This window comes from Lonchura striata, chromosome 2, assembly GCF_050655825.1.
Source record: "Lonchura striata isolate lonStrDom1 chromosome 2, ASM5065582v1, whole genome shotgun sequence".
NCBI classification, from domain to species: Eukaryota; Metazoa; Chordata; class Aves; order Passeriformes; family Estrildidae; genus Lonchura; species Lonchura striata.
Window position 1 is genome coordinate 41,446,871 of NC_140704.1, and position 21,087 is coordinate 41,467,957.

At 41.3% G+C, this 21,087-nt stretch overlaps 2 protein-coding genes across 3 annotated transcripts in view; one reads left to right on the top strand and one right to left on the bottom strand.

Moving 5' to 3' along the window:
* Window positions 1–378: 378 nt before the first annotated feature.
* On the bottom strand, window positions 379–10,843 carry LOC146768207 (uncharacterized). 2 transcript variants are annotated; one of them, XR_014953261.1, is made up of 3 exons: window positions 2,585–10,843; window positions 1,985–2,048; window positions 379–589 (listed from the first exon to the last, which is right to left on the bottom strand). XR_014953261.1 is itself a non-coding variant. In XM_085573239.1 (3 exons), the coding sequence occupies exons 1-3, from the start codon at window positions 10,714–10,716 to the stop codon at window positions 508–510; spliced, it is 327 nt and encodes a 108-aa protein (XP_085429365.1). In that variant the 5' UTR covers window positions 10,717–10,843; the 3' UTR covers window positions 379–507. The 2 variants fall into 2 exon arrangements, 1 of the variants encoding a protein (XP_085429365.1); XM_085573239.1 differs by having other exon boundaries at window positions 10,536–10,843.
* A 598-nt stretch (window positions 10,844–11,441) lies between these two features.
* STT3B (STT3 oligosaccharyltransferase complex catalytic subunit B) overlaps window positions 11,442–21,087 on the top strand; it is a 50,937-nt gene continuing 41,291 nt past the window's right edge. The window contains exon 1 of the mRNA XM_021525867.4: window positions 11,442–11,704. Within this exon, the coding sequence (XP_021381542.1) occupies window positions 11,472–11,704 (233 nt within the window). The 5' untranslated portion in view covers window positions 11,442–11,471. The remainder of the gene's footprint in view (window positions 11,705–21,087) is intronic.

The window sequence follows — 21,087 nt, forward strand, 5'->3', positions numbered from 1 at the left end:
ACTGATAATTTCATATGTGCTCCTTAAGACATAGGCATTTTTCTTTTCGCTCCATCACAAAGATAGGATAAAAGTTTTGGTTTAAAACTATTTCTTACATTTCTTTAAAACGGAAGTAAAATCTTCAACAACTACCATAATAGTTTTTTTCTTTTCTGTCTCAGATATCATAATCAATTCTCTTGCAACACAGCTGAAGTGCAGGAAATTTAGGTCTATTTAGTATTAATGGTTTAAGAATAGAATTTCAGCTCCTACCACATCTAAACATCTGCCAATCTGCACAACCGTTCTTCAGAGCCCTACAAAATATAGATGTTATTAGGTTTCAGGACAGACATTTAAAACAGAGTCTGAAAGGCAAAATACACTACCACATCTTTACAGTTATTTTACTCTATGAGTAAATTCTGTTCATCAGCAGACATGACTTGGGCATCTCCTTGCTCACAGTAGGTCTTCAGCTCTTTTCACTTTTTGTTTTCCAATGAAGAGCAGCTTCTCCAGTTAATCAAAGGTCACTGGGAGTGGGAGCTTGGCAAACTCCTCATAGGCAGACATTACGAGGGTCCGATGACCACACTGAAAACTGTAAACAGAGTTGTTACCAAAAGAACTGGCCTCTATTCCTCCAGTGGGAAAAGGCTCTGCCACAGGTAAGTTAGGCCTCAGAAACTGTATTTTCCAAAAATTCAGAGTTGACTAGAAACGTGGATAGAAATGCAGTGTTTCTTTGTTCATGACATACACACACTGATGAGCTTGTTTTGAACACTTAGCATCCTAACTCTTCTACTGGTGTATTATTCATAACTCCAGAGCATTTCCTAACCCTTGCAGATGCCTGAAAATAAGGACAACATAAGCACAGGCAACAAGGCAATGCCAGTAACTATGTACTAAGAGGCTCAGAAGAGCCATAATACCATTCAGGCCAATTTAAATATTCATCCTTTCCTTGTTAACATAAAGCCTCTCCATGTTCTGTTTCTCAGTCAAACAGAAGGTGAAGTGGTTTACACAGCAGTGCTTTAGTGAGATGAAATCTGATTATACTTAATCTCCCAATACACAAAAGTGTGGCTTCCCAAGAGTTAATAAAAAGTGATGGTTGGAAATTAGAAGAGTACTTCTTCCAAAATGAACTTAAGATCAAGCACAAGAATGTCTAATTACCAAATTAAAAACCTGCATTGAGAGGTATTAATTTCTCAAGCATGAATGGATGGAACAAGCCATGATTATATCTCTCATCCTTTAGCATACGCATTTCTTACAGACCTGCCTTGCAGTAATGCTTAGGAAGCTGATTGCTTCTGCTTCCTTTTCAAGAAACTAGCTGCCATAATGTTGGGTGTATGAGTAAAAGGATAATAATACCATATGGAGGCAGAGGAACTAAAATATTGATATTTCATTTTTTCATCCTACTGGGGATCTGTCATTCTTTAGATTGTTCTAATATGTAACAGAAAGAGAAAACTTTTTATGATCACAAATTTGTATGAGTCAGGTTGGTACACCTAAAAGCACTCAGGGTTTGACCTTGCATTTCTGGATTTTTAGGAGCCTCTATAGGACTCCAAAACAAAAATGTATTGTATATGTATATTGTATTATAATTGTATTATATATAAGCTGACAGACAGGGCTTATAGTACTTTGGAGGATCTGGCTGATCTTCAGAGGATATATCATTCTCAACTAAAATAGAGAATCACGTAAAAGATGGTCAGTCTTTGTACTGAATATTCACAGCTTTTATAGTCTCTAGCTGTGAGAACCTGTGCTGTCTGTATTAAGAAAAATGTTCTCCTATCACATTAGAAGAAATCATATACAACTTATACTTGACAGTCCAGGTTAGGACAGTGTACATTAAGCTACAGGTCACAGTAAGGTGCATTTTTTCTAAGCCTGGCAGAATTGCTCTACTGCTTTTGACAGAGCATTTGAACACTGTCTTCTCTTTGCTGTTACTTACCACAATGAGTTAATGAAGAAAACAAGAAAGTCACAAGTCATGTTTCTCTCCAGAAGAAGGATAACTGTTGCAGAAAAAACAAAATATTAGCATAATTCATACTAATAATTCAAATGCTAGTAATTAACAGTCCAATAAAAATTGTCTAGTATCTCCACACAAATCTTGCCATCTGCCTGCAATAAAAATCATGAAGTGTATCTCTACTTATGGTGGAAGTCACATGAAGGAGATGTAAGTAGAACCAATTCAGCAAATTAAAGAACCTTGTAAGATAATCAGGGTATTTCCTCTAAAAAAGAGGTGCATTGCCTTAGAAATTCCTGAATTTATTCTCAATATTAAGAAATAGGATCTTCTCAAAAGTTGTATGACTCCATAAATACAAACAGTCCCTAAATACAATAGTCAATTCATGACATTGTATAAACAGAACTGTATGAAACAAAAAGACATTTGAGCAAAGTAAAAAAAATCCTGGTAACCAGCAAAACGATAGCATGATGCAGATAGCTTGGTCACATTCCCTATCCAGCTTGCCTATGTGGACTTGGAAATCTGTGAGAAGAGGTCAGGGACTGCCCTGTGCCAGACACTTACGGTTCCAGGAAGCTTTACAGTGGATCCACTAAAGATCAAGGCTGAGCCCAACAGCCAAGTTGAAACATATCCAAGAAATACAAGAAGGCATCAGCTAGAGAGAGGAGGAGGAAGAGTTAGAAAATAGTTAGAAATGACAGAGGGAACACCAAGTTCCAAGGAGAAGGAAGGGGAAGAAGTGCTCCATGACAGATATTCCTGCAGTAGCTTATGGGACTGGAAAGGATCTCTTGAATACTGTATATAAAGGTCCACACTTGAGGCATATGTACAGGGAACAGTTGGAAAAATTTTCCAATCTCTCACCCTTATAATTTTGAAGGTCGATAATTTGGCACAAAATCCATGGCACAAAGAAACCAAAGCAATACTGAGTGTAGTCCTTCACACAAAACCAAAGTGCATCTGTTCTAGCTCAGGAAGGAGAAATATTGAGATTAGGGTTATTACACCTGTCTTGGCAATTTTGGATGATCTCAAGCAACACTGGTTCCACATAAAAATAAATGGCACAATATCAAACAAGATGGGAGAAGGAAGAGGCCAGGAAGGCTGTATGCATGTGTCAGGGCAGCAGAGTTACTAAATCAGCATTTGTAAGGTAATTTTGCATCTTTGTGTTTAAGACAACTTCATGCAACCCCTCCTCCCTCCCAAGTGTCTCTAAATGCAGAAGTACAGAGAGCACAAAAGCAAAAACTAGCAAAAAAATGTAGAGGACAAATTCACATCAGAAGACAACAAAGTGGCTTTTAAAGGTATGACGTGGCTTGTTACATTAATTGTGTATTACTTGCTGATTGCCATGTCCATGAAGGAGAATAAAATGGTTATACCTGCCCAGTGTGCTCTGCCTTGAACAGTGGCTTGGCTGCTTTGGCAGAAGAGCCTGTCCCCTGGTCCTGTTTTTGCATCAGTACTTCTGCTACAGTCAATTAAGAAAAGGATCTTTATTTTTGCATCAAATTTATGTGACTGCTTTCCTTTGGCAATTAGAAATCCATTCTAAAGAAATTAATTGGCAATACTGCAATTTTTTATGTCTGGCAGCAAGTATCATTAATAAACTGGGAGGATGTATCAGGAAATGGCATAGAGTATCAACAGGGATTACAATGTTCTAAGATGTATAAAGTGGAACAAATATTTAAGAAAGGAAGGCATAAGAAGAGAGTTTAGCAGTAAGGATTAGATTAATTATTGTGGGGTCAGTTTCCCCAGGATACGATTTTAAACATTAAGATTCATTGTTTCAGAACACATTTGATAAGGGGGGGAAAAAAACAACAAAAACCCAGAAATTCAACTGGCTAACTACAAATCTAGGATTCAGGCACTAGAGTAATTTGCAAAAAGAGATTACTGGGGACGTGAAGACCTGAACTGAAGCCTGCAGATTATATATCACAGAACGTGGTGTCTCAGTTCATATGTGGACAGCAGGCAGTAAAAACCTCATAGTAACTTCACCTCAATACATCAGTTTTTCACTTCTGAATCCTCTAATAATTTGATGGCACTGCAGAAGCCAAAGAAATTCAAGTAATATAAAGTAGCCATTGCTGAGTTCTCTTCTTGACAATGACGGAGTCTGTGCCCGGCTGTCCGCGGGCACGGTTCGGAGGCTCCCTGGCTGTCCCGCTCGGCCCAGGGCAGACCCCGAGCGGCCGCCCCGAGGCTGTGCCCAGCCCGGTGCGGGGCCGGGGGTCGCTGCGGGTGGGGAGCCAGCGGGGCACAGAGCACGGGGAACCGAGGCACAGCAACACGGCAAGGGCACTTGAATCTCCAAATCTGTAATGACGAAGCTGGGGCAGAACAAGTGACCAAATCTGAACCTGAAGGGGCTACTTTAAAGGGATGGGGGAACACGGGGAGGACACAACCTGTGAGCAACAGGAGGCATTAGGGGAGGGGTGCAGGGTAAGGGCTCCCCAATAAAAGCCAGCATGGGGAGGGAGCAAACCTCACAACCCAATTCTGCTTCCAGGAAGGGATGACAGACAGGGAACTCTCCAGAACCAAAGGAGTGTGCTGTCTTTGACAGACAGGGGTAAGACAAGGGAACAAGGGAGGCATACAGGTGGATTGACATGTGGATTGACATACATTTTGGTGGGGAAAACTCTGGTAAACAACTCAGGACTGAACCATTAGGGAAGCCAAATGGGGTACAGAGACTGAACCATTACAAACTTCTAACAAGGAATATTAAAGCATACTACAGAAGAACCAACGGTAAAATAACAGACTACCACAGGAGTCCTCACTTCAGATCTAGATGCAAGGATAGTTTGAAATTACACTATCCCAAAGCACCCATAAGATCCTATTTTGTATTGCGTAGTGGATTTTGGCACAGTTTATTCCACAACAATGTGACTTAAATTCTTTTGCGATTTTAATGCAGTTATTAATGCAGCTGTTGACCAGAAAAATACGTACAAGTAGTCTAGAAAACAGCAAGAAGAAAATTAGTCTGAATTGCTACCAAGAGAAAAGCACTAGAAACAATCTTTTGTAAAATTCTCCTTCCTTAAGGCTGTGCACATTTAGACTATAAACCCAATTATAGAAAAATACTGCACAATACTTACAGTGACATTTGCAGGCATTGGGAATTCTTCACTGATATTTTACTACACTATTTTCTTTTTTACCACCTACTGAAGTAGTCTTTGATATCGAAGAAGAATTTTCCAACTCGCTCAAATTTATCAGCCAAACTAAAATCAGAAGAACTAAGCTTTAATCAATTATGGCAACAGTTCTGACAATGTGCAAATAAAATCTTTTCCCCTTCCCTTGCATTCAATTGCTATCAAAAACCATGTGGAATGTTCTGATGAGAGAGGCAATGAAGAAAAATTCAACTCAAGGATGATAACATGCTACTAAGAAAAATCTCCTACTGCTTTCAATAGACTTTAAACAAATTTAAAATATTTTTCTTTCCTCTCTGCCCCTCTGTTCTTTGCTGTTTTCACACATCTTACCTTGATGTTGTAACAGCAGCTGGTGTTACAGCAAACAGTAGAATGCCTCTTTCCTGTACTCTGATCTCACCTCTCACTTCAACAAAATTCACCTTAATTGTGACTAAGTTTATGAGAGATCTCACAAACTGAATGTAACTTTTACTCCACTCCCCAGAGGTTGGCTTTACTCTCCAGCTGGTTCCCTGAGCTTTGCTGTTCCAATAAAACATTTTAATAAGACCCACTGTCTACAACACCTAGGTACCTAGCATTTACATGTTAAACATCACTCTTCAGATGGGCCATTTAGTGATGTCCCTGAAGAAAATGGCCTTTTTTTAAACTCTTTGTTGATCATCCCTGAGGCTTTACTTTCCTTCTTACCAGAAGGAATAAAAGGAAAGTTTTGCAAAAACACTTAAGTGTGTGGTTTGCCAAATTATGGTTAAGGTGCTTGCAAACACTACAGATGACAAAACATGTTTCAAGACAGTTACTTCAGAGGTCCACAGGTTTTAAATGTTGCACAGCATTTATGTATGTATAGAAAACACACATGTAGAATGTTGAGCATGGCTTTTTTATTATTATTTATTTAGAGAAAGGCCCAGTGTGTGTGTCACCCTCAGTTTTTTAACAAGGGACAATAATTTAGGCAGGGCTGTCACCAGCCCAGCAGATGGAAAAGCCCCATTTTTTCCCAAGAAGTAAAAGCAGGTTGATGCAAAAAGTTATGGTGGCAGATGATTATGCCAGGGCTTGGCTACGGAGAGTAAAAGCAGGACTGTATATGCAGACTGGAGTGATTTTTACCACTGTACAGGTCATGGGAAAGGCAAATTAAGCAGGATAATAAAGACAGAAGAAGCAGAGGCACAACATCAACACATTTAAACTATTGGAAAGGAAGAGAAGGAATCAGCAACAAAACACTGTGCAGTTTGAGTTTCGCCTGTTATTGAATTAAATGCCAGATGAAGGCCTTGTCTAAACACACAAGTTGTGCAATTTCTATTCAAATCAATTACAAACCTCATTATAGTTACACAGGTGCAAAACTCTTTACAGACCATCTTGTATCACTGCCTAAGTGATTTGCACATATCCACAAAGGGTCACAGCTGCTGAATTAAACCCATTTTACAATTAGAGGAAACTCATGTAATTTTTTTCTATATGGAGACTAATAGATGGTGATTTTTAATTGTATTAAACTACAGGTTCCCAAAAATAATTTCAGGTAATAGGCTTACGTTTCCTCTTATTTGAACATTTTCAAACAATGACCATCTAAGCACATAGCTGAAATCAATTATCCTCCATATATATATCCATCATAGTACTTAATTGTACTATTTTAATATTCTTAAATTCAGGAGGTATTAATTTCTAAAGCCATCTTCCAAATACCTTAATATCAAGCTTAACAGCTGCAGGAGCACAAAGCTGAAAAGACTGTTTAAAGGACTTGTTTACTCACTTCAAACTTGAACAGCTCTTCAAATGGCTTTCTAAACTAAGGTGTCTACTCCTGTTACTAAACACTACTGAATTGTTGCTAATGAAGTTTGGTGAGAAATATGAACCATGAGTCTGTACTTCTGATTAATAATTGATTTCCTGGATGTGTCCATGTGCAGTTTTTTCTGCAGGAATTTTGCTGCCATTCTTTCAGCAATACTGACACATGGTAGCTCTGTTGAGGAATGAAGAACTCTCATTTGACATTTTCCTATATGCAGATCCACAGCTTTGTACAACCATATGAATTCTGTATTTGGCATTGTCCCCTGAATAATTCCACTATTAAGGAAGCTTGGAAATGAAAAACTTTTTTTCTTTCCTTAAGGCATTTGGCCATTATTTTACATGCTCAGAATAGGAAACTGATTTTCTATACACAAAATGGTTCATAATCACTATGCAAAGTCAACTTCTCAGTCACTAAAATGGACATTTTTGCAGGGTTTTGTGTTCAAAGATGCACCACCACACAGAGTGGAACAAATCAAATTACCTTGAAACAAATCAAAGAACACAAGAGGATGAGGTGGGGGGTTCAGGGAATGGAGGAAGTAAAAATAAGATAAAATAGAGAGAAATTGAACATGTCCTTCCCTATCAAGCTATTAGTGTGGGTTGAATGCAGTTTCCAGTGGGCACCTTTTGCATCTTCTCTACAGAAATGTACTTTCCATTGTAGTTATGGCAGTGTAGTACCAAAACCACTGAATCCTTCCATCTACCTATAGGAGTCTCTTCATTTCCATGTGCATTTGCTTGATTGATTTTATCTTAAGATTATTAAGCCTTATTTCAATTCAAACAATATATTTACAGAAACATTAATAAAAACTTTTACTAGAACTGTGCTTTTGCTGCCACTAAATCTCATTGCCCAAGCTCTGAGGTATTCAAGAGTACAGCTTTTTGAACAGTTTGAAAATAAATAGGCAACAGTAAAATTTGTTACCAATGACACAGAAACCCTTTACCATTAGTCAGCATTCAAATAAATCACATTGTCTGGGCTTGTCTATGCTCAGAAAATTGTCTGATCTAACTCTGACAGTACACTCAGAATGATATAACCTCCTTGTTGCAAGTAAAAGTTATAGCACTGAAATTTAAAGTAAACATCACATAACCTTATCCACACCATGATCTGCAATAATTTTTAAATAAATCAGATTCCAAATCAAGGAAAGTTAACACTGGTAGTAAATTACACATTAAAATAAAGCTCTGATATACTTTTTTTTTTTTTTCTCCCAGCTTTAAAGCTGGTCCATCTAGAGGAATGGTCAGGAAGGAAAGAAAATACAAAGGTATTCTCTCAGCATACAACACTGCCATTTGAAACAGTTCCTCTGCTGCATCGTCAAGCCTGAACTGCTGTTACCAAAAACAGTATGCCAACTGAGAGAACAGAAATTTAGAAAACTAGACCAGGACTGAGCCTGTTGTAAAATCAGCCAGTACCTTTTAGAGAACACTTGGTAGTTACAAATTTCTGCTCACGTTTGCTCAGCGTTCACGAGCTAATTAAAAAAAATCCTTCATTTGAAATGCCAGTTGGTCAGCTCATTAAAAAAGCCTCACTGACAACACTAGAAAAGGGGCAAATGTCTAACACAGTCTATCTTGAACATATTATTGGCCTATTTAAACAAGAATAAGAAAGAATGCAGTGTTTTAAAAAGCAACAACAAACAAACCACAACCAGCACAAACAAAAAATCTCTACTTAACAAAAATGTAGCTTTTTAAAAGCAGGATTCAGCAAAACTGAACCTCAAAATCTTCCAGAAGTTTTCCTAAGCCTCATTCTGTGGCTGTGCGAAATGGAGTCCTTTAGGAGCAACAGCATATCAAAGTGCTCAGATCAAAACATATACACACACCTGACAATACATTTCCTCTACTTTCAACTACATGAGCAAGTCACACCCCTTGGCTAATGCAGGGATTGAGGAAAAATAGTTACATTATCTAAGGATTGTTGAACAGAGCTTTCCACTAAAGGAGCAACTTCAGTGGAGGGCTGCATCCAGTTCTGGGGTCTCCAGTGCAACACTGCTGTGGGCCTGCTTGGATAAGTCCAGAAGAGGCCCACAGGAATAATCAGAGGGCTGGAAGTCTTCTCCTATAGAGACAGGCTGAGAGAGTTGGGGCTTTTCAGCCTGGAGGAATCTCCAGAGAGACCTCAGAGCACCTTCCTGTACCTAAAGGGGCCCTAGAAGAGAGCTGGAGAGGGATTTTTACAAGGGCAGGTAGTGAGAGGATGAGGGGTAATTGCTTTAAACTGAGAGAAAGTAGGTCTAAATTGGATGTTAGAAAGAAATTCTTTACTGTGAGGGTGGTGAGCCACTGGAAACAGGTTGCCCAGAGAAGCTGAAGGATGCCCCATCCCTGGAAAAGTTCAATGCCAGGCTGGATGGGGCTTCAGGTAACCCAGTCTAGTGGAAGATGCTTCTGTTCATAAAAGGGAGGTTGGAAGTAGATAATCTTTAATGTTCCTTCCAACCCAAACCATTCTAGGATTCTATAATAGAAAGTTTTCCACTGTGCACAGAAAGAAACATACTGTTTTCTTTCTCTGCCAAACAAAATAAAGCTAGAGACAACAGCAAGGACTACTTGGAATATATTAGTCAACTAAGGCCCAGTATAGTCCCCATCCATACTAGTGAAATTGAACAGCAAGTCCTCAGGACCTTTGAAGAGCCACATTTGTGCATCAAAGGGAATGCCAAACCTCAAACAACAAACACCAAGCTATTCAATTTCAAAACTGAAGCCCTACATAAAAGCCATAAAACATATATTGTTCCTGTGATCAATGCAATGAGCCGTGTACTCTTTTATTCTGCCTGTGTTTAATCTCATACTTTTTCTAAAAGCAGGCCATCTCAGGGTAGAAAAAGGCCAGCATGCCTCAAACACAATGGTGTTTGACTGTGCAACCCTGGAAGCCTTCACTTTTCTTCACCTTCTCCTTATAGCCATAGGTTTTGCAAAATATTTGAGGAAGTTATAAAGGCTCCCAAATAGCACTTCAATGGGAAAACTCCTAAAAGACAATTAAAAAATCCAAACAATCCCACCCCCCAAAAAAGCCAAAGGGTCTATTTGCTGGTCACTGCGCACGATCAAGGTGATAAAGTCATCACCCCTGGAATGGAAAGTGTTTAAGGAAAGAATGGATCTGGCTCTTAGTGCCGTGGTCAAGTTGACATGGTGGTATCTGGCCATAGGTTGGACTCGGTGACCTCAAAGGTCTCTTCCAACCTGATGCATTGAAGGATTCTGTAAAAATGCTCCAGCAGAGGCAAGTGGTACACGCAGGGCTTTCCCTGACCCTGTGCCAAGCTACTCCTCTGAACGGCATGAGGGCGAAGCTCTCCCACATCGCTCAGCGCCAGCCACGGCAGTTTCCACGGGGATAAATAAACATTCCTAACAAACGGAGTTACCGGCCACGCGCTCAGGGGCTCGCCGCGCCCCCGCACGGCGGACTACAACTCCCGGCATGCTCAGCTCCGCTCCGCGCCGCGCCGCGCCGCTCCAGAGCGCGCCGGGAGCGGCGCCACCCGCCGGCCCACACGCACCGCAGCGCCCTGGCACAGCGCCGGGGGGCGCCCACGTGACTCGCATGCTGCGCTTCGATTGGACGAAACAGCTGACAGTCAACTGCGCGAACGGATGGCACCGGGAGCGACGTCCCCCTGCGCGCGGGGCCGAACCGCTCCGATTGGCTGCCCGGGGATGACCCGCCCCTTTTAAATACCTGTCGCTCCGTGACAGGCCGTACCCGGAGTTCCTGTTAGGAGGGCGCTACCGGAGGGGATCGGTTCCGCCCCCTCGCCTTCTCCTGGGAGCCCCGCCCTCCCCCGCTAGCTCCTCCCGCTCCAGAGGGGCGGCAATGTCAAACAGCCCGGGAGGACGGGAGACGCCATCCGCCCCTTTCCGTCCCGCCTGGCTCCCGTCCGCAGCCCCCTCCCGGCCAGAGCCCCCTCCCCTCCCCACCCCACCCCACCCCGGCGCTGCCCCTCGCGGCCGCGCGCGCGCCCCGGGCCGCCTCGAGCCCCGCCCCCTCCGCTCCCTGACCCCGCCCCGTCCTGGCGATGGCCCCGCCCCCCGGGCTCGCGCGCGCCGCGCCGCGCTCCCCCCCGCTCCGGGGGACGGTGACGGCGGCGGCGGGAGGAGCGGGCAGCGGCAGAGCCCGGGTGCGCCAGGAGGCGGCGGGGAGACAGCGAGGGCCGCCGAGCAAGAACGGGCGGGCTCCGCCCCGCCCCTTGCCGAGCCCCCCGCCCCCTGCCCTTCCTCCCTCCTCTCCTCCCCTCCTCCGCCTCCTCCTCCCCGCACGCGCCGGGCGGAGGGAGAGGCTGCGAGGGAGCCCCGGGTACAACATGGCGGAGCACTCGGCCCCCGACCACAAGCACAGACCCGCCGCCAACTCCGCGGCGCCGCTCCACAGCCGCGCCGGGGCGGGCGGCGGCCTGTCGGGGGGCCTGTCGCAGCCGGCGGGCTGGCAGTCCCTGCTCTCCTTCACCATCCTCTTCCTGGCCTGGCTGGCTGGATTCAGCTCCCGGCTCTTCGCCGTCATCCGCTTCGAGAGCATCATCCACGAGTTCGACCCCTGGTCAGTCGCCGCCGCCGCCGCCGCCGGGACGGGGAGGCGGGAAAGCACCGCGCCATGAGCCGCGGCGGGGACACCGCGGGTTCGCTCCGTCCTGGCCGCGGGGACGGCGGGAGGGCCCCGCCGCCCGCCCCCCGCTCCCCGCTCCGCGAAGTTGCGCCCCTGCCTGTTCCCCGGAGGGAGCCGGCCGCCGCGGCCGCCCCGGGAGCCGAGGAGGGAGGCGGTGCGGACGGGACACGCTGTGGCAGGTCGGAGGGAGCGTGAGGGGTCGCCACAGCGGCGCGGGAGGAGGGAAGCGCCGGGAGCGAGCGGCGGTGCCGGGCGCTGGGGTGTCCCCTGCGGCGGAGAGCTCGGGAGCGGGGCGGCGGCAGTTCCCCCGCATCCCTCGGAGTTGCGGCAGGACTCTCCGGGGGACACGGGGAAAGAAAGTTGTGGCGCCGGCAGGGAGTCAGGAGTCGGGCGGGAGTCAGGGGCTGGTAGCGAAACAGTTGTGCCAGGAGTGACCCGCGCCCCGGTCCGGGTCCCGCTGTCCTGGCGCCGGTCCCGTGTGCGCGATGCGGTTCCCGAAGTGGTCTTACTGGAGTCCTTGTCGGCCGGGGAGGGAGCAGGGTGAGGAATGCACTGCAGGAAGTAATCTTCATAAAAGTGACTTGAGGGATTACAGCGAAATGGGTGACATTGATTTACTGCCAGGTGTTTTGTAGCTGTGTTTCTGAGCCCAAGGACTTTTGCTGTTTCCCACACGTCTTGATTTTTCCAAAGATTGCTTTCCCTCCTGTAGAAGCTGACTGTTCTTTTTCCGTCTTGGAGGGGACCGAAACCATTTTATGGGTGAGATCAAGAAATGCTGCACTCGTTCCTTGCAGCAAGGCGAAGTGAAAGATGACAAGACTTGTGGGGCAGGGTTGTTGTAATGCAAAAACGTGACAATGAATTTTTATATTACCGGTTAATTCATCCTGGGAATCCGTGGGTTTTTTAGAACTTTAAGTAGGGTGAGTGACAGATGACTTTAAAACAGCGAATTGTCAGATTTTAATTTAAAATTTCATGTCTTGGGTCTCGTTGTTAATTGCATGAAGGAAGGAGACGCTTCGTTTTGAAATGGATGCTAGATCTTCTGTGTTAAATTTCATCTAGATTTGTTGCTGAAATTGTACTTCTCCGTGAAGCATGCACACTTTGATACTTTCAAAAGCACAACTTCCTCTTTTCTAGTTGGCTTTTCCCCCCTCACTACTCTCCCCCCAGTCCACAAATGTAATCCATTCACAAATCGCGGCTCAGAATAGTGGATAGAGAACAAGGAATGGCTTTGTTTTTAAATGCTGTGTGAAGTAATAAACCTTTGTGATGTGAAAGCCAAGTATCTCGAAATATCTTCAAAATGTCAAGTAATTGCCCATGATTTAAGTGTTTTTCTGCAAACAGAAATGAATGGAAGAATTGCAGACTTCCAATTAATAAAGTTAAGAATGAGGGGGAGCATAGTTTACACACATCTACAATGAGACTATGAACCTGAGTTTATATCCTGTGGAGTAGTTATCTTCTAATCTAAATTTAAGCATAAAGGCTTTTTTTTCTGTTATGGAAGAAACTTTTAAGCATGCAACCTACATTTTTGTGCCAGTTTTGTCTGATTTTTATAATCAAGACTCATCCTTGTTGGATAAATGAAAATTTTACAGTGCTGAGTTGCGTAACTTCTTACTGAAGCTCTGAAGGACACTAAAATGGTGCTGTGGGAGTTAAGTTCATAGTAATAATCTAGCTGTAAAGATAAACTCCTGTTGAAAGCAATGTGTAAATTGATGCAAAGTCATCTTCCTGAATACACAAACAGAAGGCATTGCTGCCTATGCTGCTGGATGTACCCTTGTTAATTAGGGAATAGATGAAGTTGACAAAACTCATTGATTTTAATGCAGGTCTGTGAGAAGCAGTTGAAATGTCAAGAATCATGCCAGTGTCGTGTTGCTGCATGCCAGAAATGGTAGAGGCAAATGCACTTAAGTTAATTAGTAGGGAAGAGAACCTAAAATGGTAGAAACTGAGTGAAAACAAAGGGCTTTCTCTATTGCAACAGAAAAATTGTTGGAAAGAGTAAAAAATTATGTTGCTCTATTAAACAGTGTGAAATAGTAGCTAGGTGGGAATGGTTTTTCATAGTTGCAAGTGTCTTACAAGTCTGAATGTAATATGGGAAAGGAGCTTATGAAAAGACTAGCAGCAGTGCTTTGTTTCTAATTTTTTTTAAACCACTTCTTTAGCAGCTTCTCCAGGTAAACTGGATTTTTTTTTTCAGGACAGTGGTTGTAGACTTTGCTGTGCAGTAGTTTGATATTTTTCTCAATTTTTTGGCTCTTCCTGTCAAGCTTGCATAGGATATCTTGCAGTGTGTTGTTAAGTCAGTCACCTATTTTCTAATATTTGTTTTGTCCTCCAGAGAGGAAATGGAGATATATCTGATAAAATGAGGAGCATTAGGCAAATAATTTATTCCTTTGAATTGAAAAATATCATTGCCTCTAAGGTGTAGAAAGCTTTCCCATTTACTTAGGAATCCAGTTTCCTGATATGGACATATGAAACCATCAAGGGTGGAAAGAAAGGCAGAATTGCCTTGGGTTTTCTACATATTAACTGAATCAAATACCACTCTTTTTTCCCCCTAACATCCCTTTTGAGCTGCCTTTCTGACAGTAAAATTAGGTTTTGATTTGGCATAGAAAAATGGAGATTTGCTGCTTTTGTAAAATCAGCCACTGAGACTCACTTGTGCTGGCATTTCTTCCAGAAGTGACCCAAATGTAGTACGATAGGCCAAGGCAGAAGAGAGAGGATGGTGTTTGGTTTTTGATCTCCGTTGAAATACAATGCCAGTGCAAGGTAAAAACTGGTATTTTGAGGTCACTTAAGAACTTGTGACCTGTACATTATGACTATGTTTACTGGGTTGGTTTTTTTTTCCTTCCATATTAACTACCTATCTTGTGCAGTATTTTCACTTTTTGATTTATTTCTCATGTCATGTTTCTTTCCATACTTGAGAAATGTGTATACTTCTTGGCAGCTTCTAGGTCAGGTGAGCTGATACATGAAGTCAGGCAGCACTGACGTTAAGATGTGCCATTGACAGGCCTCCAGCATTTAATTCCAGGGTTTCATTCTAAGGCCAAGAACTTGAAACATGGATAGTAATGGTACATTAGAATGGACAGATTTCATGTATGAAATCTTGTTCATCTGTTGGCTGGTTTGGCAGCTGGGTGGACCATGAGCTTAATTGTGGTGCTGTGTACACACAAGTGCAGGGTGAAAGCTGCACATGAAAGTACAACAGCAGATTTAACTCAATTGTCAAGTGAGAGCATTCTTACTGTCGGATGTTGCCTTAAATGTAAACCTGGCTGCAGACCTAAGGCAACCAAAATCATGGAGCTCTTGAACAGAAACTACTTTCTATGCACTGGTTTTCTAAAGTACAGCATGTCTATATGCTATTTTTTTGGCTGCTTGCATCATATATATATGTGTGTGTGTGTATGTATAAAAAATAATTTGTGTGTTTGGATATGTATACATGTAAGATAGAATATATAGCAAGACTGTTGCATTCTGATACTGCTACCAAGTGAAATGATAACTTTTGTTACTTCAGTAGTCTTCATGGAGTACTGTCAAAACAGTACAGTCAGTTTGTACAGTTCTTACCATTAAGTCACACGTGTGAGAACTGTATCTGAATCATTAATCATATCCCATGACATGAGATCAAACTTCTCTTTCCCCTGAGAATTTTAACATCTTGCTAAAAGCCAGATTAATACTAGTTACCTTAGTGAAAGCTTTCTTAGGCTGGAATACCAAAACTCATATATATGTGTGAGCATGAGACCCTCTCCCTACTAGTTTGCACATGCAGGATGATGCACAGTGCAGGCTTTGTCAGTTCCATTTATCTACCTTCTCCTGCTGGGAATGTTGTCTTCTGCATCCCTGCCAGCTCTTGGAGCACTACCACAATCTCATATGCATTTTTGGGCCCTTCCAAACCAGCAGCATTGATCACTCAAACCACTGGGTTTTTACCTGCCATTAGGGGTGACCATTGTTCATTGTACATTGCTCTGAGGTAACATAATTGTCCTGGTAGCAAATATGGCCTATAGCTATAATAGCAATCCACTTTCTCATCATTGATACCATAATTTAGTGTTAATGGGGTTTGGTGAATGGGGATGAACTGGTGAAAATAAACTTAAGGTCAGTGTCATTGCTTGAGTTTCAGAGATAGGCAGGTTAAAGGATGTTGATCTTTTTATCTCAGGCACCATCAAATATACAGGTTTTGCTATGTTCAAATCATGCTTACCAGATGGATCCTTGAGCTGTTGTAAACTTGTTTCATTAATGAAAACATACTTTAGCATCTATAAATATGACATGAAGCCTTCCTTAAAAGTCAAAATGTGTCTGAAGTGAACATAAAAAGTGGTGTATGGATCGATCATTGGTGGTTGTGGGTTTGCGTTGTAGTTAGCTGATCTAATAGTTGACTTCTGGAGTAGTTCTCTTCTGGTGCCCACGATGCAGTCCAGTTTTTTTCTCCTTGCTTCCTATAAAGCAGTCGTAGTAAATTCAATGAGGTAAATTATTGAAATGCTATAGCATTTTGGTTTTATGAGCTGGTTTGCCACCAGTTTTTATATTAGAGTTTAATCTCTTATTTTTGAAGAAGAATATGAACATTGGGAGGGAATGTAAATAGTGACTGATGTTAGGGGATAAACTGGGATTGAGTGACAGAGGGAAGGCGTATACAAATAAAACCAGAGCCTATTGAGACACTGGAGCAACAGGTGATGAAAGAAGAGGTGAATAAGAGCATGTTAAGTTCGTGTACATAAGGAGAGGTGAAAAAAATGCGTAAAGAGGACAGTGTCGATAATATCAATTACCACTGCCCACCCAGGCAATTTATCTGGCCACTGCTTCCCTGCTAGGACCTCTTGTTGGGAAAATAGACAGCAGATAGTGTACTAAATGTATTTTTGAGAGTTGACAGCCACTTTGGTCTCCAAACTGGATCTGTCTTTCTGGAGCCTTTCTACCCATCACACAGTCCTGTTCAAGTGAAGTACATAAATGTGGATCAGTTTAGGAAACATTTCTCGCAGACTTTAGGATTTTTCCCCAAAACAATTCCTTTTGTTTATAATCTTAGACAATTTCCAGACCTCAGGAAAGAATTTTATTCCAATTCAGTTTGAATATAATCACTTTGAATTAATTTTGAGATGTTGCAAATTTCATGAGATTCATATTAAGAACTTACTACGTGTTCTTCATTCATAAGTGTTTTGGTTCTCTGAAGTGAGAAGTACTCTATTTCTATTTTATTGAGATATATTTTTAAATATTATATTTACTGTTAACATTTGAATGGTTTTTTATACTCTAGTAATATTAATAATTTTAACAGAATTTCAGGTAGCTCAAACTCATTTCTGCCATTTTATTATCGTAGGAAAAATATTCTCGCATAGAGTCCAGATCTGATTAGTGGGGCCTGTGTGCTCATGAAAGGAAAGGTTAGAGTTTTTTATGTGAGAATAGTCTTCCAGGCTTCACCACCACCTACCCTTTAATGAGGAAGATCCAAATCAGGCATCTTTTTGATCACTTCTATTGCAGTATGACATGGATTGTGAGACTCTGTTAGCACAAGTAGCCTGGCTTTTGGGGTTTCTCAATTGTAAGGTATTGTTGACCTACTTGGAGGGAGCTGTTTTGAAGCTTTTTTGAAAAGTAAATTTTTCTGTAAGGTTGATATGGTGGTAAAGTCAAGATGATGTGTACTTGACTGTACTAGACTTCTCTACTGCTTGTGAAATTGCAAAAATAGGCAAATATTAGAAATGTAATGGAAGGAGGATAATTTGGTAAAAGAACATTGGACAGAGTTGAAGTTATAGCAGAAAACTGCTTTGTGAGTGGGGAGACCTCAGGCTAGATTTGTTCTGTTGGAGTGATGCAGCTGAAAAGCAGTTCACTGTGTGACCTCATAAAATAGCAGTCATGCAAGAATCAAATCCCTGCTCTGTATTTACTATTGTCTACTGCCATCTTTACTTAGCACATAATGCTTCTTTCCTCACTTGCACTACTTGTAATTGGGGTGAACACCTCATCAGATTTACTGGGTGCAGTAATGGGGTTATGCATGATAGGTAGGAGGGGCAGTGTTCATAAAACATGTGCAGAGTATGGTTGAGTACAGAGATTCCCTACGGACTTCTTGTGGAAAACATATGAGGTGAGATAGAATGCTTGCAAAGTGTTGACCCGTTTATTGATTTATGGATAGCAAAATGAAACATGAAAAAGAAAACATATCCAAATGTTTTATGTAGGCTGGGTCAACTGAACCATCAAGTTTAGCTTTTAATACCATGATTTTTTTTATGGTCTTCAGCAAACACTCACAAACACTTGACTAACTAGAGCAAATGCTATGATTAAAATCCTTGAATGGACTTTCTTTTTTTTTTGGCAGATATCCTATTACTTGAATGGCTTAATATGTTCAGTTTTTAAAACAGAAATTTGATCTGATTACATAGGGTTAGAGTGGTTTATAAAGGTTAGCTTTACTTCCTATCATAACTCTCTCTAATAGTCTCTAGTTTTGGCAGCCTGTAATCCTAATACTCGTATTTTTGAATCTGTCTCATGTTGAACTGATGCGGGAAGGAGAGAATCAAAATTTTGGCCAGTATAGTTAGCAAGAAAATTCAAAATCCTGTAGGAACTAATAGGTTTTAAATGGATTGAGCAAGTTTAGGGAGGTGTCTTTGCTGTTCTGTAAGAATCTCCTCTAATTTAATTTGGTTATTTTCCATTTAATGTCTAACTGTGCCTGTGTTGCAGAGTTTCCTCCTGAATTTTTAAAAATTCCATCCTTGAAAGTCCTTTGAGGTACATTTGTACTGACATTTAGGGCTACTTCTGAGGGCTTCTTTCTACTTAGGAAAGCTATTAAAGCTCTTACTTTTGGGGCCTGTGGAGCCTTCACCCTGTAGCAGGATGTGTGACAATGTTTTTATTATTATTAACACCTTTAGCAAAACTTCTTGGAGCTGTCAGTCTTACTACTTGCTTGGAGAGCAAAGTGAACCTAGGACACATATTGCTATATCCTTTTTATAGTGTGTCTAGCACATAGACCTCATTTCCGGCCCCATAGCTGAGCAGAGTTTGTGGTCTTCATCTGAGCTGTTGCTGGGAGTCAAACTGAGGTGTTTATCATGTGGGTAGCTGCTAGGTCTGGGCTGGAGAGGTACCATGAAATTGACCTTAATGCTGCACCACACCTTATATAAGTTGAAGCAGCCTGGGGAATGAATTTAAGGATATAGATACAAACAAAATAGATCTATATTCTGTATTTCCCAACTTACTACTGCTTTCCCAGGGTAAAAGCTCCTTTGGCATTTTAGAGAATTAAATACTTGCTATACTTCAAAAGTTCTTGCTATTATGTGAGGCAATATTCCTGTGCTTTAGAAAAAGAAATAATCTGTTTTAAACAAGGAATAACTGTGAGTATTTGTACATGAGTGCTTTTAGAGCAGGAAACAGTATTTAAAATGTCTGTCTGCTGTGGGGGACCCAAGTCCAGTATGAAGTGTTACTTTTTCAGAGCCCATCTAACAAAAATAACTATAAATTATAATTTATTCCAGGTATTACAGTGCTTATCATGTAATTTTCTGTGGCAGTCAAATTATGGGTTATGTTAGTTTGTTAGGTAAAAGAGCATGTTCAAGTTCTCTTCAGCTGATAATCCATGAGGAATTGCAAAATACCTTTTCAAAACTTCCCTCACTTAAACAAACAAATTCCTTTGGAAACTACATGCAGTGGGGGATGTGAGTTTGGCTTGATTATTGATTTTTTTTATGGTTTTCTTAGTGGGAGAACAATTTACTTCCAGACTGTTTTATGAAGTATTATTTACATTTATTTAAAATGGTGGCTCACTGTATGGATGGGCAGTCTACATCCTGTTGGTTTAATATGGATTTTGCAGAAGGGAGGAATTACATGTAATTATGTAATTTTAAAATGTACTAGTACATGTGACTGCATTTTATCAGTTCTTTGCTTTATTTTTTCAGTCTCTGTAGTATTTTTTGCAATTATGCTATAAATGATAGCCAAGTTCTTTAAATTCAAGCAATGTGATTTTATTTATTTTCATTCCTATCTTCACAATAAATTGATATGTTAAGAAAGTGTAGGCATGGAAGGTACCTCTTCGAGGATGCAGCTGATTGAGAGGAACACATTTAATAGAGTATATGTGTACTATAGCTAGAAGATTTGAAAATAGAGTGATGCAGAAGCAAAACATAACAAAACAAGCTTTCCTGTCCTGAGTACTTACCCAGCTTTACATATATCTATCTATATATATATATATATACAGTCTATTGCGTATGTTGAATGTGCCAACTCCTTGTTCTAAACTTAGTCCAAACAGCATTTGGAAGTTCAGTTAAATAACTTGGATATTTTTGAAACATTTATCTTGAAAAAGGTGATTTCATCTTCATGGTTGAAATTTTTGATGATTTGGGTATTAAAGGTCCTTAAAACATCTTTAATTCTTTCTCTGGTAATAGATAAAATACCTTAAAGTTGCAATTCTTCTAATTTAGAAAGTCAGCAAAACAAAATTGGAGCATTGTCATTGTATCAATGGTAACAATGACAGTAAATGGATGTCTCTTCGACTCCTTGTTGCAGAATGAAAGTCATGAAAGCCAGAGCAGTGTTTGAGTTTTCCAAGAAGCTGTTAATGCTACTGTGTTTTGACTTTTATCTAATTCAGGTGACCAGAATGATTCATCTGTTGTCAGATATCTGAAGAAACAGTTGAAAAGCTATTGCATGTGTCTCACAATTAATTTTACTCTGTAACAGTTTTAATCTTTCATTCACTAGCTAGAAAATGGATCTTGACACTGGAGAGACTACCTTAAACATTAGCAACAGTATCTTAATTTGTGATGTCTCAGGTCAGCTAGTAATGACAACTGTAATTATCCTCCCATGGCAAAATGGGAGCCAGGGAATTTTTAGTGTTTTAATTTTGTCTTTACTTCACCAACATTAGCCCCACCCTCCCACAATAAAGCTCAGTTTTTGCTAGGCACAAGCTTGTATGATATGTTTTGTGTGAAATGTGTCATACTTGTAATTGTTCCATCACTGAATTTTATTTTCTGGCTTTTGCTTTTGTAAGTCAACTTCAGGATTCTTTTTTCTTTATGCTTCCATTGCACTCTGGTTTCAACAAAACATTCTTAGCTATG

What these genes read in the sequence shown, in the direction of transcription:
- LOC146768207 (XM_085573239.1), bottom strand. Translation starts at nt 10,716, where the DNA reads ATGCGAGTCACGTGGGCGCCCCCCGGCGCTGTGCCAGGGCGCTGCGGT. An exon ending in AGCCCCTGAGCGCGTGGCCG is followed by an intron (nt 2,049 to 10,535) that starts GTAACTCCGTTT and finishes TTTCTGCAACAG; the next exon opens with TTATCCTTCTTCTGGAGAGA. An exon ending in TTCTTCATTAACTCATTGTG is followed by an intron (nt 590 to 1,984) that starts GTAAGTAACAGC and finishes CTCTGTTTACAG; the next exon opens with TTTTCAGTGTGGTCATCGGA.